We start from the raw sequence: 1,521 nt of genomic DNA, 5'->3' as shown, positions 1-1,521 counted from the left end.
GGAGCGAGCTGGGCAGGCTTGAGCGCAGCTGGTCAGCTCAAGTCCGAGAGAGAGGCTTGGAGGCAGGGGTTGCAGTGGCTTCAGGGGGTGGATGTCCGAGGGCTTGGGGGATACCAGTCGAGGTCGCCGGGGCAGGGAGGGGGTGTTGAGGCATCTTTTGGAGGGGCGCAGGCTTGTGTACAGAGGTATGGAGGAGGGGGGCAGGGGAGCAGCAGTGCTCCCACTGCCCAGTGGCAGGGTACGGAGGTCGGAGGGCAGGCAGGGCATCAGGGGTGGCAGGCGACAGGAGGGGTGGTGGTAAGTCCTCCGTTGTTTTGGCAGCAGGGCAACGTCACAGGAGGAAGCAACCAGGAGTACCTGCTGCTGCAACGCTTGCATGCTCAAATCTCGTCGATGCTTGCGGGTATGATCAACAGCTCTCAACCGAAACACTAGGGCCTGTCTGTGAGATGAATGAAATGTACAGCACGTGCTTCAGGCTCTTCAACCTATTCAATCATGCCGCGAGGCTGATTGCTCACGTTTCATCGCAAACTACTTCACTGGCTTCAAGCTCACTTCATCGCGACACCATTGCTGCCATCGCCCTGCGGTCACGTCCCTTTCCGTGAGCTTTGGCTTCTGCTTCTGCTTCCTCCACCAACTCCAGCCCTTCGCCCCATGCCTCCATCTTGGCAATCAGCCTGCTTCTGCTTCTGCTTCCTCCACCAACTCCAGCCCTTCGCCCCATGCCTCCATCTTGGCAATCAGCTCGCAAAAAGTCATGAGCACCGCTCCAATCATTCCTTCCACTCCGGGCTGGATACCCCTCTCTAGGATCTGCCGCTGCTGCGCCATGATCTGCTCCTGCTGCTCCATCATCTGGTGCAGCAGCGATGCTATCTCCCCTGCTGTTCGGCGGTCAATCACCGCCCTGACTTCCCCCCCGCTGGACGTCTTGGACGTGCTCTCGCGTCCGTGCTTCCTCTCCCCAGGCCACGTGTCTTCTGTCTCATCTGACATCGCATCCCTCCCCTCATCTTCATCCTCCTGCTGCTCCAGCGCTCTGCTCTTCTCCCCCGCCGAGGACGCCGACGGACAGCTCGCGCTCGACCCCGAGTCGGAGAAAGGGTCCTTGGGCTCCTCGCTGTCGCTCGACTTCCTGTCCTCGCTGCTGCCCCCTCCCCCCCCCTTCTGCCCCAGCGCCTCCTGCAGATCCCTCATGGACGCCCCCGGCGGCTGCTCCTGCGAGCCGTGCTGCTCCGACCGGTCCGCGTCCGACGACGTCTTCGACTTGGACGGGAAGCTTGACGTCGGGCTGCTCGAGCCCTCCAGCGAGCCGTCGGGCCCGAGCCCTTGGAGATGGACGCGTCGCTGCTGTCCTGTGCGACTTCCTTGCCTGAGGACTTTTCGCACTTGGTGCTGGACTCGTAGCCCGAGCAAGCTCGTGGGCGGAGCTGCTGCCCTGGTCTGGCCTGGGACTTGAATGTCGCCATGGTTGTGAGCTGCGTCCCAGGAGGATAAGCTAGCTTGCTGCATTCA

At 61.9% G+C, this 1,521-nt stretch overlaps 1 protein-coding gene across 1 annotated transcript; it reads right to left on the bottom strand.

Annotated features, from left to right (window-relative positions):
* Positions 1-678: 678 nt before the first annotated feature.
* On the bottom strand, positions 679-1,518 carry GUITHDRAFT_117461 (hypothetical protein; the record flags this gene model as incomplete). Its single annotated transcript, XM_005823275.1, has 1 exon — positions 679-1,518. The coding sequence occupies one exon, from the start codon at positions 1,516-1,518 to the stop codon at positions 679-681; it is 840 nt and encodes a 279-aa protein (XP_005823332.1).
* Between the last annotated feature and the right edge of the window lie 3 nt (positions 1,519-1,521).

This window comes from Guillardia theta, assembly GCF_000315625.1.
Source record: "Guillardia theta CCMP2712 unplaced genomic scaffold GUITHscaffold_111, whole genome shotgun sequence".
Taxonomy (NCBI): Eukaryota; class Cryptophyceae; order Pyrenomonadales; family Geminigeraceae; genus Guillardia; species Guillardia theta.
The sequence above is the reverse complement of the archived record's forward strand: the minus strand, read 5'-3'. Positions and strand labels throughout refer to the sequence as shown.